The following is a 14,876-nucleotide window of genomic DNA, read 5'->3' on the forward strand; positions in this document are numbered from 1 at the left end:
CTGCTCATTTCTCTAGTCCATCACTAAAACTGTTAAAGAAATAGTCTTTTCACCTGCAGCAGGAAAAAACAGAAAAAGACCTCACCTAACGTGTCTTTGATCAGAGACTTTGTGCAGTGGAGATGTTTTTTCACACATTAACAAAGATGAAGAAATGCCTCCAGAATATTCTTTTAATGGTTTTTAAATTACATTTGCTTGACATCTGTATTTACTTTTAAATCAAACCTTTCAATTTTCTGATTATCTTCTTCCCTATTGCCTTTGCTCTTTACAATAAAGTCTTCATAAACTGACAGAATTACATAGAATGTTCTGAAGTGTGTGTGCTCTTGCTTTCTCAATATCACAGTCATCAGTGCAATACTGATAAACATGGTAATACACATTAGCAGTCATTTGCTTGCTCTGTAAATTATTCTGGTTTATGAAAGGAGACTTCATTACCATTTCACTGCAGAGAAATACAGGAGAAGAACTCTTGGGATTAGAACTGAAGCCTGTACAATACAAGCTCATTATTTCTAGGTGGTGTTGGTTAATAGCTATTTCAAATCATCTACTGGGCCATACCCACATTGAGTTCAAGAGTAGGTAGCTAGGGAACTTGAAAGGTTAGCTGGTGAGCTGTGTGGGTGAACTGTGACTGTGGGTAATCTGTGTGTCTGGGATGTGACTCCTATTCACAGTCCTTTTCCTGTCTGCTGTGTGTTATGTCAAAGGGTATTTCAGTGAGGGGGTTCTGTAAAGTGTGTTGGTAGAGTGATGTGAAGTTCCTGCTCTGCTGTTTGACAACAGTAAGATTGAGTGACAGTGGTGGGTTGGTAATGTTAGGTAGACAGTACAGACAAGTGAAAATGCACTGTTAAGTGAAATGTTGGGAAAGTAATTTAACTGTCTAATGTGTATCTAAGTTATATTCTGTGCATATTGCACCGTGTCTTCAAACACAAAATTGCTTGTTATAGGACAACATTTTGAGAAAGTACAATACAGAAAGCTAGTTAGATTTTTCTGAATTATTGTGAAATAGTACTGCATATAAGGGTTGTGTATATTAATAAATACAGGTACACACATTTCCAAAATATTTTAGTATATCTTTCATTATATATATTGGATTGTGATTATATAATAAAACAGCTCTGTAAGTCATATCACCATTTTATACTGTAATATATGGGTTTTTTAAAGTACAGTGAAGTGTTTCTTGTAATTGATTTAAGCTATGAAGAAAAATAATACTCTAGATACCTTGATTTCAACACTGAGTTCCTGGCAGTTAGCAGACTCTGAGCCTATTATACAGCATATTCAGCTAATCTGCAGAAGAGGGCTTAATCTAGCAAAGAAACAAATGCCACCTTTAAGAAAGAAGTTAAAACTGTTTTACTGAAAAATAACCTTTTAAAGAAAGTTAAATGTAAGTTCAAAAAGAACATTGAAAAATAGAGGAGGTGATACGTATAAGAAATAAATAGCCTACTGATAAATCTTCCCTGTTCTTACTGAAGAATTCTGTTTCCAAAGCTCTCCCAGGGTGTAAGTTCCTTGATTTAAAAAAACACACTGAAGAAACTGGAGAGGATCCTGGGAGGGATAGCAGCGTGGCCAGAAAATTATGTACATATAATTCTGTGATTGAGAGGTGGGCTGTTTTTAGTTTGGCAACAGGGAGACTTGGGGGATTAATCTAATAGTAGTTTGCAGCTATTGAGGGGAAGTGGCAGAGACAGTTTTATCCATAGTGGCAGATGGTAAAACAAGAGGCGGTTGCCCTAAGTTGAGGCTTAGAAAGTTCAAACTGGTTGTTAGGAAAGGTTATTTTAGAGGAGAAGTACAGCACCAGCGAAAGAGTGGCAGGAGATGTGTTCTGTCTTCATTTTCCTGGAGCTGTCCAAACTTGGTTGGTAGGTTTCACTTTGAGAACCTCTTTCCAACAACTTTTTAATTGTGTGATAGTATTTTTCTGATGTTGTGAAAATCAGGCTTGCTCAGTGTAGCCTTTTATGCAGAACTGATTACAGGTGTACTGCCCTTTCTGTGACATAGATGCAGATTTTTTTATCTTGGGGTGAGTTAACCATTCTCTAAGGATGTCCTTATCTCCTTTGTTAAGTGAAGGCAGAGCCAAAGGAATATGTCGTGGCTTAATTAGCTAAATGAAGCAGATATGCCAATGAACTACAAATGGCAATATAATTAAGTGCAGGTATTTATGAAACCACTTTTGGACATTTTCTGGGGCTTGCTGCAGCAGTAGCCTGTGAAGTGGCAAAAAGAAGAAAATTGTCCTTGTCTACATTATATTCTTAAGTCTTCTGTTTTTCTTTTGTTTTTACATAAGCTAATGTAGGTGTCTCAGACAGCATTTAATTTTGTCTTTTAAATTAAATTTTTGTTAAAATGTGCAAAACTTTTATGTTTGCCCTAGGTCTAAAGATAGTATGTACCATGCCCTTGGGTACAGCACTATTTTAGTTATGCAAGCTGCTATGACCTTTGAACAACAGGATATACAAATGGGAATTTCTACAATGAAAGAAGCTTTGCAAACCTGCCAAAGGTAAGTCCAAGCAATTTGTATTTACAAAGTACTTAATCTAGTGAGTGTTCTTTGTGAGATACCCCAGCTGTCTAAGTGCTTCCATGGCAGGATGCTGTTGATATGATAGAGATCTAAATTTGGAAAGATGAGGTAAGTCACCTATCGAATTTCTTTGAGTAAGATTATGCTTACTAATATTGTCAAATTTGGGTATTCATAACCTGTAAAGTTAAAGTGCTGATTGCACTGTAGACCTAGAGTCAAAGCTGACATTCTGAGCTATTTTAACCTGTGATGTTTATTCTCCATAGAGATCAATAGCTTAAAGCTCCCTATTTAAAATTTCCTTTTCTTTATGAAAATGTTCTTTTTAAGAATTGTTTTCAAAAGTAGACAAAATAGTCTAAGAGGACCAGGCTTGTACTTACGTTTCTTCTAAAACAATTAGCTACCTGAAGGGAAATTGTAGCAAGGTGGGAGTGGGCCTTTTCTGCCACAGGTCTAGTGGTAACGAGTCGTAATGGCCTTAAGATGCTCCAAGAGAGGTTTGGGATGGATATTAGGAAAGATTTCTTCTCTGAAAGAGTGGTGAGGCTACCCAGGAAGGTGGTGGAGTCATTGTCCCTGGTAATTTTCAAGGAACCTGTAGATGTGGTACTGAGTGATGTGGTTTAATGAGTATGGTGTTGCTGAGTTGATAATTGGACTGGATATTAGAGATCTTTTCCAACTGTAATGATTGTCTGATTCTAAGTAAGCTCTCATTGTTTTTAATGAATGACTCCCTGGTTTGGAAAATGTATTTCTTTTCTGAATTGTTTGTTGAGCTTCTTTGTAAGGCAGTTTGTAAATATCAGAGAATTCATTTTGGGAACATGATACTAAAATAATGATGCTAAAATAATAAAATAAACTAGTATGTCATAATATGAATAACTGAGATCTGTTAAAACTAAAATGTCTGCTCATCTGCTCTGGGAGGTCCAGTGTGAAATTCCATGTCTGGCATAAAAGGACATAAAATACTTACTCATTTACGTTGAAAACATCTTCCCCTTATTTTCATTGTAGCTCCCTGTGCAAGTTTGAGAACAAATAGAAAAAAAAAAATCATTAAAATCTGAAGTTGAATTAAAGTGGCTTACCCAGCATCAAAAAGACTTCTGCAGCAATTCTGGCAATTACATTACTTTGCCATCAGTTTGACTTTTTTTCTCAGAAGTCTCTTTTCAAATGCTAGAGGTCCAGTGAGAAACTTTTTAGCCTGTGGCACTGATTCATTCCCCAGCAGTGTTTCTGCATGTGTGTTGAATTAGGCAGGAACTTTATAGATGGAAGCTGGAAACGCTGTTGTATACTTAACATAGATTACATTTGTACTTGGAAAATAAATTAAGGTTGGATAGGCCTCTCAAAAAATCACTCAAAAAAAATGTAGCTATTTTAAAATTACGACTTTCTTAAGAATGTCTGCAGTTTGTGTTGGAATTGGTTAAGAATTGTAAATAATAAAGTTCTTTTCAGAATGTCACTTATGCTGTTTGGGTTTCTTTTCTTCTATGTATGACTGATTCAGATTCAGGAAAAGAAGCACAGTGGTAGAGTCCTTGTCCAATCTAGTTTCTAAACAGTCAGTGGATCAACTGAGTGAAGGTAAGTGGTTTATAATGCAGTTAAGTTAACAAAATTTTAAAAAGCCTGAGAACACTCTATCAGTGTGCACTAATATGCTATGCTCTATAATTTGAGTAGTATCTTACAGGAAAAAAAATTCCTGCATGTACCATCTTCGGTATTGCAGAGTCCTTTGGAAGCAATAATATTTAGTGCAGATCAATTACTAATTTGTCCTTTTTAATGCATAGTTTCTCAAAATTGTGTATTCCAAATCATTTGTCAGGCTCTGAGCATGCATCAAGTAAGAAAGGAGTTTGATAACCAGTTATGGTTTATTTTTTTCCCCCTCAACTTAAGATTGCTGCGAAAAGCTTAAGAATTACCTATGCTGTGGAATAAGTCCTTATCATTAGTTGTATTTGAATTGAATATATTAACAAGTTTTGTGCTTGTCTGTTTTGCCTTAAGGTGTTTTGAGAAATGGTATCAGTACATTGTTCATGGCTCTGAAAATGCTGATCTACTATTTCTGATTCAGGCAGAATCAAGTATGCATTTTTTTCTAACCTGACACAAAAGAACCCTCCTTATACTGAACACATCAAATTCACCGTGTGTGCACTGTACATACAGCAGCCTTATGCATGTGTCTGGTCTTGCAGCATGCAGTTACTCTTGTAGCAGAGTAACTCGTGTCGTGTGTGTTAAGTCAAATGGACTTTAGTGGTGCATGAGGACAGTCTGCCTGGGGCTTTCAGATTGTTTAGCATGACTTAATGAAAACTTGTTCATAATGTCTTACTGGACTTAGGATAACAGCTGAGCCACTGTGTTAGTGTTCATCTATGGAAGTTTTCTCAGATTTGAAAGGAGAATTTGAAGAACTAGCTGCTCTACGCTTGTATTTAAAGATAGTATCAATGGAAAGTACAGGAGATTATCAACCAGAGTAGTAAGAAGCTTTTGCCCGAGGCAGAAGGCAGCCATGACAAGATCAAGGTTTTTGTCTGAGGAGAGGTGAAACAAAATACTGTTTTTAGCTAGCTTCTCGATTACTAGTTCTGGTGGGATCTGCATGTTACAGCTGCTGTTCAGTAGTTATCAAAGCAGCAATGGCAGAGTCTGACCTTTTTTCTTGGCAGCATTTTATTTGTTCCATTGACCTCAAGAGGAGAATATTGATACTGTCAGCTTTGCTGACAGTAGATTACTTTTCTTTCTTATATAGAGGAAATGCATGCTGAAATCTGCTATGCGGAATGCTTACTGCAGAAAGCAGCTCTCACCTTTGTACAGGTAAAATCATTCCCATTCTGTGTTTCTATGTAACAGTTTAATGGAAAGATGTGAAGATGTTAGTGCTGGTAGAGCATTATCTCCAGAATAGATAAGTTAAGAAAAAAAAACTTCCTCTGAGTCAACTGATGTTACTTTATGACAGTAATTGAAAGTACAGCAAATGCTATGCTATCAAGCAATACTGTCACTTCAGACTTTTTGTTTTGTTTTGTTTCTGTGGATAACAAAAAGATGTCATTAATACCCAGGATCAAATGGTTGAAGGTGTCATACTGAATTACTGGCATCACATCTAAAACTATACAGGACTTGTTTAAAGAGATGTTCAACTGTGAGGAAATGTCTCGTTTGGAGAGCGAGTCTTTTTTTTTTTTTGTGCAAAAAGGATGGAGTTTTTTTCCCACCTAAGAATACTTAAACTGGTGTGCCATTGTCTTTAGTTCAGCGTGACTCTCCATGGCCTTTTGAAATGGTATCAGGGACAATACAGTAATGAATGACTATAAATTAGATGTGCCTTAGCATTGTTGAGATAATTATTCTGTTCACAGGAGAGTCTACTGTTACTGCTGTTTTAATCTTCTTGTTTAGCTTGTATTTTAGAGACTTAATATTGGTGTTCTTAAATATGAATTTTTTTGTCTTTTATACTTCGATTGCTTATGTGGATGTTTAATAAGTGTTTAATGAATGTATTTTAGATCACAGAATGGTTGATTGGAAACAGGATCCCTGGTGACCATCTAGTCCAACATCCCTGCTCAGACGGGGTTCCCTAGAGCAGCACATTACCAGTGATTGTGTCTCAGTAGCTTTGAAATATCTTCAGAGGAGATTCCACAGCCTCTCTGGACAGCCTGTTCCAGTGCTCAGTCACCCCCACAGTAAAGAAGTTTTTCATGACGTTCACTTGAAACTTCCTGTATTTCAGTTTGTAGGATGAGCCTATTTCATCTCATCCTCATTCATGCTTTCTCCTCCCCCAAGAAGAGCTTGTCTCCTCATCTTCATCCCTACTCTTAGCTATTTGTATGCATTGATCAGATCCCTTCAGAGCCTTCTCTTTTCCAGGCTAGCCAGTAAGCAGGTCCCGCTCTCAGCATTCCCTCATAAAAAAGAAGCTCTTGTCTCTTAATCAGTTTAATAGCTGTTCACTGGTCTCACTCAAAGAGCTCTTTTGTGTCTCTCTTGTACAGGGGAGCCCAGTGCTGTTTGTAATAATACAGTTGCGTCCTCACCAAAATTGAATAGAGGGAAAGATTACTCACCTTCAGTCTGCTGACAGTGTTCTTCCTAACACAACCCAGAATGCCATTGGCTGTCTTGACCACAAAGGCACATTTCTAGATCATAGTTAACTTATCCATCAGGATAAGTGGTGTACAAGATCCTTCTCTGCAGATCTACTTTCTAGCAGGTCAGCCCACAGCTTGTACTGGTGCCTAGGCGCAAGGCCTTGTACTCACCTTTGTTAAATTTTGGGAAGTTCCTCTCTGTCCATCTCAGACTGTCAAGATCTTTCTGAATGGCAGCAAAGCTTTCAGGACTATCAGCCACTACGCAATCTTATATCATCATCAGTCTTGCTGAGAAGGCACTCCAGCTTCTCCCATCCTTCATCCAAGTCTCTGATGAGTATGCTGAACAATTCTGGACTCAATATTGACCTGTGGGGGACACTTCTAGCTCCAGGCCTCCGACCAGACTCTGAACCATTGATCACAGTCCTTTGTGACCTTCTATTCAGCCTGTTCTCAATCCACCTCATCATTCACTTGTCCAGCCTACTTAACTATAAGGATCCTGAGTGACACTTTCAAAAGCCTTGCTGAAGTTCACATGCCACAGGGTGCATTGTTTTTGAGCTTGGAGGAAATGATCCTTAAATGTTAACCAGCTTCCTTTTCCTTCTAGAACTTATTTCCACGGGATAATTCTAGGAAGATTGCTGAAAAGGTCAAAGTTAGCCCTCCTGAAGTCCAGGGTTGCAGTCTTACTTATTGCTCAGTTTCCTTCTTGCGGGATCATGAACTCCATGATCTCATAGTCACTGTAGCAATGGCTGCTCTGAAGTTTTCATGTCCCTAATCAGTCCTTTTTTATTTGTAAGAACAAGGTCCAGCAACACACCTCTCCTTGTTAGCTTCTCCACCACCTTTATCAGAAATATATCACCAGTGCTTTCCAGGAGCCTGATGGATTGTTTGTGTCCTGCTGTGTTGTTCCTTCTGCAGATGTCGGGGTGGTTGAAGTCCCTCACAAGGGAGGGGCCAGGGCCTTTGATTGTAAAAGGCCTGATTTACTTCCTTGTGTTGATCCTGTGTTCTGTAGTAAACACTTAGAACAAAGTCACCCTTGTTAAGTCTTTCCTTTAATCCTTACCTGCTCATCATGCACTCTTAGGCAGAGCTCCATACATTCCTGGTGTTCTCCTGTATACAAATGAGCTACACCACCAATTCTTCCTGGCCAGTCTTTCCTAAAAAAAAAACATGTAGCCATTCATGACAATATTTCAGTCATATGAGCTATCCCACCATGTCTCTGTAATCACAGATCTCTAATTTTTCCCACACTGCATGCATTGGTATAGAGGCACTTCAGAGAGGTATTTGAGAGTGCCAGTTTCTCAGGAGGGGCGATAATCCCTTCAGATATAAACTAGGAGGAAGAAGTGAGACACAAATGTATAGGATCAATTTGACCCAAATAGTTAATTTAGCTCAGCTTTATATATCACTTAATAGAATACTTAGGTCCGAAGTGTCAGGAAATATTAGGAGTGGAATGGCAGTCTTTCCTTTCCTAATGAAAGAGAAGCAAATCTCTTTTTTTTTTTTTTTCCTTTTTTTTTTTTTCTTTCATTTGTTTTCTGATTTTGTTTTTAAGCACAAAGATAATTTTTAAGTGCTTGTTGAAGGAGATCAGCTTTGGGGCTGAATGAAGTGAAATACCTCTAGGGGAAGTGTACTCCTTCTGTGAAGCAGCACTTGCTGTCCGTTGTTTCATTTGCTTTGTTCTTTGCTGTAATACCCTGATCTGCTGATTGCCGCCATACTCCATTACCCCCTGGCTGACCTCCATTTGTCTGAGGATGGTGGTGGCAGTGAGATTGTAGTTATTTAGAAAGAGGTGTAGCAAGAATACTTGTAATAAATACCCACATTTAAGTGTTCAGTCTTTCAGGCAGAACAGTTGATTTTCAAAATGGTTGTCCATCCATGGAACCAGCACTTCCTTTAGTTCCTAATTCTGATAGTCTTTTTATGTGTGTTTATTTATTTATTTACTGTCAACATCGTATGTGCTGTCCTGGAATATTCAGTCAGGATTTCTGAAATGCTTTCACATGTTTCCCTCCTATGTTAATTCTAAGAGAAAAAAAACAAAAATCTGTCCTGCTGAATCGTTGGCCATCTTGCTATTTAGGAACTTATTTTTGATAGCTAGTGGATCATGGCTCTGATTTTCTTAGGGATGATAAACATGTATGTTGAGTAGTGTATGTAATAGCTGTTGTTTAGCAATCATAATTCATCTGCTTAGGGATTTTTTTGGTTTATCTTCTGCGAGGTTGTGCGTGTCAGAATCATCATTCCAAAATTTTTTAAAAGATTCCTACAGCACCACCTGGTGGAGAGATTTCTTTTTTGTTTATACGTGCTGGAAGTTCAGTCAAAAAACAGCTGCTCACTTTGCCTTCTTCTGGGTTTTGAAGCTCATCACATGCAACAGAAGAATGTTTCTATAAAAACATAATGCATGTGCTAACTTTAGTCTTAAAGATGACTCTATTAACTGAAAAACATTTTTAATATTTCCAGTGACTGTAAAGTGCTAAATAAAGTAAAATGTTGCTGAAAGTTTGTGTATGTTACTTGTATAGCTAAATATGTGTTTTTGTACAATTAATATTTTGTATTTCAGGATGAAAATATGATCAACTTTATCAAAGGTGGCCTCAAAATTAGGACAAGTTACCAAATATACAAGTAAGCTATTGGAAAATACTCAGATTCAGTGTTGGTATAAGCAGTCGAATAAATGCCTCCAAACTGGAGGGCGAAAAAAAAAAGATTGTTTTATAGAAAAGATACTGATTAAATTCAGTATACTTTCTAAGTCATGTTTCTCATCTCTCCTCTTTTTTTGTGCATCAAAAGAGAATGTCATCAGGTTCTACAGATGACTCAGGGGAACAAAAGCAAAATTGAAACTTACCACCAGTTTGAAGGAGGGGTAAAACTTGGAATTGGAGCATTCAATCTGGTATGACTTTTTCAGACTACATAAATTCATTTCAGTAATTCTGTAGGATTCTTTACATATATAATACTGTAATCCTAGTTTTAAAAAGTTAGTAAAACATGTTTGTAGGTTTTACAGCTTTTATGAAACATGAAAAGTTTAGCGGCTTTTTGCGTTGTGTCTTCTAGGATTTTTCTGCTAATTTGTTTTAAATTTTGTTTTATCTATTTTAATAACATATGCAATGCTTAAGATGGAAAGCAGCTATACTTACCTATATATGACTAGCATGACTTTTAAAGATGCTTCTACGGTTGGTTGTAAGATATCTGGAATGAATGCTTTTATTCTATCCCTCCCGTCATGTCATTCTTGTGCTTCATTATTTTGACATACTGTAAATTGTCACTGTGAATTACTGTAGACCATTCACAAATTCAGAAGAACAATCTGTAGCTTACTGGATTTGAATGAGAAACGACTGGTGCATCCACTGATGTTTTTATTTGCAATTACTACATTGCCTTTTCACATCTATCACAACAACAGTGAGAGTTGATTTCTGCTGGTATTTTAATTTCTGTATCATTCCAGACTGGAGCTGGCCAGTTCTGAGTATGGTCAGAAGAACTCAGGTCTCTCTGCACCTGTCAGTCTTTAAAACCCAAGCAACTGGTAGATGTCTTTCACAAGTACTCTGACCTCTCCTATACTTCATGAAGTCTTCTCAGCAAGAAGCTTAAAAGAAAAAGTCTGTTCTGGGCAGAATATAGTAGAGTGAATGGAGCTTACAAAAACTGACCTTCAAATAGACCTTCCTGTAATATTTTTTGAAAAGGTGGTTGTGATCTTTAAAAGTTTTCTCTTGTGTAGAATGTGGAGATTGCAGTTATGGGAGAATTAGAAAGTGCATGTAATATGGCAAAATTAGCTAATATTTCTAGAAAAGATAGACTGGCTAGTCTGCTGGTTCCATACTTCCCAAGTACGAAAAAGTGGAATTTTTGGATACCACTGTATTATTTCACTGGGATTAAAGGAAGATGACAATTGTTGATACGTACTGTCAAAATAGATAATACTTGCCTCTTATTCCACATGGCTCAAAATTTTCAAGCAGTTCTGATCAGCTGAAGACAGGAAAGTCATTATCTGAAAAAGAACAGATGGATTCTGTCTTGCTGTTTCCATGCTGGATGATCATCAAGTGTTCGAGTTTTCCTTAAGCTGCAAACTGATTGCATGTTGTTAATCATGCATGTCTGTTTTTGAGTTCATGTGTATTTTACTTTTTCAGTGATATGTAAGAGCATTCAATATAATAGTTAGCATTCTAGCTGTAGTTTATAGTAGTTTCACAGTTTGTGTGAATGTGTGTAAGTTTTTTATCTTACGCTTGTTTGAAATGTATTGCAGATGCTGTCGCTTTTACCAGCAAGGATCCTCCGATTTTTAGAGTTTATTGGATTTTCTGGCAATAGGGTATGGGATTTGTATTTGCTTTTTCCAATTAGACTTTTCCCAAGTAAAGACCTGGTGTATATAATACCATGCATTTCACACTAGGTATATAATGATATACATTGTTGATTATTACTTCAGTGTTCTTAAAAAAAATAAGTAGAAGAGATTATGCAAGTATGAAAGCAGATACGGTGATACCTGAATCTTTGAATCTTGATCAAGGAAAATCATGAGCTTGCTTTAGAGATGGTTTTCAAGTTACAATTTCATTTCTTTTTCCTGATCCTTATAAGGAGAATATCAGCTTCTTTTTTTCTTTTTTTTTTTCTGGCTCAGTGAGTCACTGTTCTACGTTTCTTTTCTTCACTTTCTCCTACCTTTGGGAGAATGAAGTTCCGAGTGTCTTGCTGTGCAATCCCAGTACCTCTGTTCCTCATGGCTGAAATATTTGTAATTATAACTTCTGATTATTCTGCAGCACTTTAATACTGCCTTTGCCACCTTCAAGAAATGAAGCAAACAAAAAAACAAATAAACCCACAGAATTACACAGAATTAAGTGTCATGTTGTTCATAAGCCAGAGAGAATATGATCATATTCCTCCTAGCTTGTCCACTAGTATATTTTATATAAAATTAGGTTTCAGCAGAGAGGCATTTGTTCTCTTGCTTCCTGTTCAAATTGTACTGCATGTTGGAGAATTTTCACGGCACATATTAGTGCCGTAAGTGAAAAGTTTATAGAAGTTTAAAGGAAAGCTGAACAATTGTTACGCAATAAAGCTCCTTAATTTTATTTTACTGTTCATTGATTTTAATTTACTTATTACTTTTTTTTTTTTCCCCAAAAACTGTTTAAATCACCTTCTAAAGACTTATTGCCCTTAAGCAATCTTATCAGTCTTATCAATCTTATCAATCTTACTAATCTTATCTCATCTTAACAATCCCCAGAGGAACCAAGCTGTCCTGTAATGGACATAAGCTGAAATGGTTAAAAAGAAGTTTCACATGTAATAGCCAAGTAAATGTCCCTGGTTTTTTTCAATACTCACAAATTAAATTGTAGCTTCTGGAAACTGTCTAGAAGTTGGTTTCTTAGCAAAGCTGTTATTTTGATCAGAAGCTCTAATTAGTGGCTGACTTGACAGGAGAGAATTGAGAATAACCAGTGACTTCTGTGAAGGAAGACTTTTGTCTGAAAGTAACACTAAAGAAGTTTCTATAAAACACAGTGTTAAAATCATTATTCTAAAAGGCTCATATCAATAAAATAGTGAGGAAGGGATTTAGGCCTGTGTAGCTGCATGGTCTGTGGAATTCATACGTAATTCTATTCAGCATTAACTTAAGCTGTTTTTGGCCAGCTGCGATTGGCAGGTCAGAAGTATTTTGGTAGAATGTTATGTTGGATCTGAGATAATGAAGTCCTAGATTATGAAATATTTATATTTAAAATGGGGTTTGGGTGATCTATAAATGACTGAAAGTAACTGTGTATACTGATAGCTAATTCTGCATGTGTTCGTGATGTTTCTTAGGAGCTGGGCCTCTATCAACTGTGGGAAGGAGCATCTGGCAGCAGTTTGAGAGCCATTCTGTGTACTTTTACTCTGTTGGTTTATCATACTTATGTCTCCTTAATCCTTGGTGAGACCCACTGTGTAGCTCTTCAGTCATATTACACATTGTGACAGACATTCTGCTATTTGAACTGAATTTAGAATCTGGGGCTATTAGTTTTGTAAGAGGAGATTTCTGTGTAACTCATTACATTCTGAAACTGATCTCTCTGACAAAGCTATGCTCCAAGAAGTAGTTAGACAGATGCTGTATTACACTGACATCAGGTTCTGTTTGAAGAAGTCCTTCAATTGTAACAGCAGAATTTCGTAGAACACTTTTAATTTCTGACAAGTCCTTTTCCATATATGAACATCAGGTATAGTGAAAGCCATCTCAGGAATGAGGTCTGTACTCCTAAATAATTTTCTTGGAAGATCAAACATAGAGAGAATTATTCTTCTGCCACATGGGCCTACAAGTTACTTTTAATTGTATATGCATCTTTAACAGACTTGTTTATGTTCTTTACTTTCTGCCCTTGTCCTTTAGGCTAATTAGGAAATTAAGATGAACTTCATTTCTTCTAGTATCACCCATGCTTTGTTATTGAGTTTAAAACTAGGAAAGAGGGTGGCTAGACATTGTTTTCTTTACTTGTTAAAACAATCAAAGGGACTTGAAAATATAAAAGAAATTTATAATGGAATAGTTTTAAGGTTAATATATTTTATCTTCTGCCTACAAACATTTTCTATACTAAAAGCCATTAGTTCTTACCAGACAAGAATTGATTTTTATAGACACATAATATGATCTAATGATATTTCTGCTTTTGAATAAAACTGGTCATTCGTTAATCTATACGTGTGTCATAATATGTTTTGGAAATGTAATTTTTCATGTGTTAAAGTCCTTTATCATATTTTCTGTAGGTAAACTGAAGTTGATTTATTATGTTTTCTAGGTACAGGGGACACCAATCTTCAGGAAGCAGACAGTCTCCTTGAACCCTACCTCCAAAAATTTCCAAATGTGTGTATTCTCAACAGATTTTGTAACAGTAATATATTTCCGTAAGCTTAAAGTAATAACTAAGTATTTTTCACCTCTCCTTTCAAGGGTTCCATTATACTGTTCTATGCTGCCAGAATAGATACGCTGAAAGGAAATTTTGAAAAGGTAAATCAATTTTTGCTTTTTAAGGTTTTTACTTGTTAAGTGTACAGCTGTGTTTTGTGCAAAAAAAAATTAGGTATGATTCATCTCAAAGTATACTGGAAATAGTAATTATGTTGTTTTCCCTGTTGACATCTAGTGTCAGTATTGATTGCAAGTCTTACTTTAAGATAAACTGAGGGGGAAGATTATGTGATTGTTGAAGTTGATTGTTCTTTATTTGGGTGCTGCAGAAGAATTTTCTATGTAATTAGATGCATCTCTATCATGGAACTGTAACTGAACAAGTTTTTGTTATTCCTACTTACCTAAATCCTAGGCGCAGTTAACATTCCAAGACTGCATAGCAGCCCAGCAAGAGTGGAAGCAGATTCATCATCTCTGTTACTGGGAACTGATGTGGTGTTACACCTTCCAGCAGAACTGGCTGCAGGCATATCGGTATGCAGACCTGCTGAGCAAAGAGAGCAGGTGGTCTAAGGTAAATGGTCAGGTGGACATTAATATGATATTCCAATAGCCACTCATAGTTACATTTGCATTTTGCTGTGCAAAATAAGTTTAATTTCTCCTTTCTTCTTAAATCTGTGAGTAAAGGGACAGTGCAACCAAATTGTAGGTTGAACTGTGTGGTTAAGGACAGAAGCACTAGCACCATTTAACAGTGTGTTAATCTCAGTAAAAACAGAAGCGCCCATCACAGTTGAGAGGAGAAAACAGGAAAGAAAAACTGTTGATTGCAATTCTAATTGAATTCTAATATTAGCTAATAGAACTTGGCTGAAGAAACAGTGTTTTCATTAATTATAAAAAGATGAAGGCATGTCTAGTCAGCACATGCTTTGTGACATGAAATAAAAAGTCTTCCGGAAATTGAGTCTTTTGAGTAAAGCTGGTCAGCCAATCTTATCCTTCTAAAACTACTCTCAGAGTAGGAACCAAGCACAATGTGCAAATA

The 14,876-nt window shown here is 36.5% G+C and overlaps 1 protein-coding gene across 1 annotated transcript in view; it reads left to right on the plus strand.

Annotated features, from left to right (window-relative positions):
- Positions 1–14,876, plus strand: part of TTC39B (tetratricopeptide repeat domain 39B) — an 85,913-nt gene that overhangs the window by 48,919 nt on the left and 22,118 nt on the right. Inside the window, exons 4-13 of the mRNA XM_052701117.1 lie at positions 2,435–2,566; positions 4,125–4,201; positions 5,394–5,461; positions 9,392–9,456; positions 9,628–9,733; positions 11,129–11,194; positions 12,718–12,826; positions 13,707–13,774; positions 13,862–13,921; positions 14,238–14,399. Of these exons, the coding sequence (XP_052557077.1) occupies positions 2,435–2,566; positions 4,125–4,201; positions 5,394–5,461; positions 9,392–9,456; positions 9,628–9,733; positions 11,129–11,194; positions 12,718–12,826; positions 13,707–13,774; positions 13,862–13,921; positions 14,238–14,399 (913 nt within the window). The remainder of the gene's footprint in view (positions 1–2,434; positions 2,567–4,124; positions 4,202–5,393; positions 5,462–9,391; positions 9,457–9,627; positions 9,734–11,128; positions 11,195–12,717; positions 12,827–13,706; positions 13,775–13,861; positions 13,922–14,237; positions 14,400–14,876) is intronic.

This window comes from Tympanuchus pallidicinctus, unplaced genomic scaffold, assembly GCF_026119805.1.
Source record: "Tympanuchus pallidicinctus isolate F22 unplaced genomic scaffold, pur_lepc_1.0 scaffold4, whole genome shotgun sequence".
Lineage (NCBI taxonomy): Eukaryota > Metazoa > Chordata > Aves > Galliformes > Phasianidae > Tympanuchus > Tympanuchus pallidicinctus.